General features: G+C 41.5%; 1 protein-coding gene across 1 annotated transcript in view; it reads right to left on the bottom strand.

The window, feature by feature from the left end:
• Positions 1–463: 463 nt before the first annotated feature.
• The window catches only part of LOC103810680 (pro-neuregulin-1, membrane-bound isoform-like), a gene marked incomplete at both ends in the record, with an annotated part of 7,127 nt that continues 5,241 nt past the window's right edge, over positions 464–2,349 (bottom strand). Inside the window, one exon of the mRNA XM_009083593.1 lies at positions 464–588. Within this exon, the coding sequence (XP_009081841.1) occupies positions 464–588 (125 nt within the window). The remainder of the gene's footprint in view (positions 589–2,349) is intronic.

Raw genomic sequence — 2,349 nt, 5'->3', positions numbered from 1 at the left:
AGTAAAATGGTGGCAATCACAGCCATATAAATATTGCTTAACAAGAGGCATGCTGATTTAGCAATTCAGACTATGACATGTTTTAGGTTAAATGAAAGCTTGCTCTCACACCTGTAATGCCCCCACCGTGTATCACAGGACTTAGAATAATATTCCCTTCCCTTTTCATCGTCTTCTTATCTTGACTGTTTAGACTGTGTCTTATACTTGGCGTTATACAGGAAATGTTTATCTGTCCTGAGATCTGTAGGAGACATCCCATTTGTCTGCATACAGAAAACCTAACATCTCAACTACACAGAAGGCAAGTCAAGCCTGATTACTTTTCTTAGTACACATAATAGATTTAAGTGTTTCCACTTCACTTGCAAACTTTACACTTCTCCAAACTCCTTTGTCCTGCTGGCAGGTTTAATATATGGTACTTCTCAACATAACATTAAAATAAAGAATCAAGCCTTACCATTGGTGTCTGTGATGATAACAGTGGCTTTAGTACTGTCATTTCCTAGCTTGCTGCTCACCCGGCATACATACTCCCCAGCGTCGGCCAACGTGGCTCTGTAAATGTGAAGCTCAGAGTATTTCCTGTGAAATCAGAAAAAACATATAAGTACCCTGTACTGGAGTAACAGTCACTGCATCAACTAATGCACTCTTTTTTTCCCCTCTCAACAGATAGTCTTGTCTTCCATTCTTACTGAGACATCAATACTATCCAGGTTTGAAAGAAGGGAGGAAAATAAAAAATCTCTCTTTTACAGGCTGCTGGAAAACAGGCATATTAATGAACTCAAATGAAGATAATTGTTTATGATTTTATGCATGAAAGAAGTCTTTGCTTTTAAAGGAAATCTGAAAAAAACCCTCCATCCAACAACCGTCCTGTCTCAGCTGAATCTGTATTATCCAGATGCCACAGAGATGGGTGTAATATTAAAATAGATTACCCTTTCCTACAGGTTCATATTACCAGTAGTAGAGTTCTGGGTAAGTACTGCAGTTCCTAACATCTGACTAAATAATCATGAGATTAGGACATACCACTCTCTTTAACGACTTCTGAAACCCCAATAGTAAGTCATTCTACAGTACTAACAAAAAATCATGGGCAGTAGCACAATTTGCATGAAGCTACATTTTGTTCCTGGCTCAGAGATGTAATTTAATCAGTCTCCAAGGTTTTAAGATTAGATTTTAAAATGCAGAACTCCTGCCTACCCATTAATTTCATAGGAACATGTTCTGGTGTCATTCAAGGGGTCCCCGACTTGTAAGATGGCAATAATCCCATTATCTAGACTGCAGAGAACGAGTAGCTTGGGGGAAATGCACACATTACTGCTATTCCCAGTTACTGTTTAAAAGAAGTGCTTTGGGGAAGTTTCTTCCCATAGTAAAGCCTGCTCATTTATCTACAGAATAGTCACTCAAGAGTGCATGAGCACTGGCTTCCCTAAGTTGGCCTACCCTGACTTGAAGGACTGATCCCCAGGAGGCAGGGGTTGTTCACTCTAAAATCTCATAGTCACCATCATGTCTAGCTATGACTGCTGAGCTAAACAATGTTTGGGGAGTTGCTTTGCTTCGGCATTGCCATGACTCCTAACTCTCTATGCAGAAATCACAACTGGTTACCCCTTCTGAGAACCACAGAGCAGGGCTTGGTTCAGACCACAAACAAACCTGTTGTAGCAGTGGGGGCTTCTGGAGCAACCAAAATGTTCAATGCCACTTTTCAACCCATCCTTGCGAGCCATCCCTCCCTCCAGCACAGGAAACTATCCCACCCGTTACCAAACATCTGCTTATCAGCAGCTCAGCCTTCCCTGCCTCTATGTGAAGGTCCTACTGCTAAGGAGTCAGCACTGTGGCCCCCATGCAATCAGAGGAGTGTGCTAGGTGAACTTCTCTCTGCTAGAAACCTGCATCACAAGATCTTCCCCCCATGTCATGACAGAGCACTACTTTCTTGAGGCCACTGCGCTTGCAAGAAGGAGGAGCATACAAGCTAGGATTAGCAATTTACTCAGTTTTTTTCAAATGGCAAAGAACTGTAAAGCTGAGTATTTGGACTCCCTTCTCAGGAAATGTTAGGAGGTCAGTTTCCAGTGCTGAATTAATTAACTGGGCTGCATTTCAGATGGCATACAAGAACAGAGTCTAGCTGGTGGCAACAATGCTTATATAAGAAAAATGTGGTAGAGATACTGACAGAAATGTCCAAAGGTTGAACACTACTGTATCTTTGTGTGGAAATTTTGCACCTGATTAATAGCTATGCTTATACCACAGTAAAAGTGGCCTGCTCTTTAATATTCCTGCTAGCCATCTACATACCTGCCTTTG

This window comes from Acanthisitta chloris, unplaced genomic scaffold, assembly GCF_000695815.1.
Source record: "Acanthisitta chloris isolate BGI_N310 unplaced genomic scaffold, ASM69581v1 scaffold21321, whole genome shotgun sequence".
Taxonomy (NCBI): Eukaryota; Metazoa; Chordata; class Aves; order Passeriformes; family Acanthisittidae; genus Acanthisitta; species Acanthisitta chloris.
Note: the sequence above shows the minus strand (reverse complement) of the source record. Positions and strands in the feature narration are given on the sequence as shown.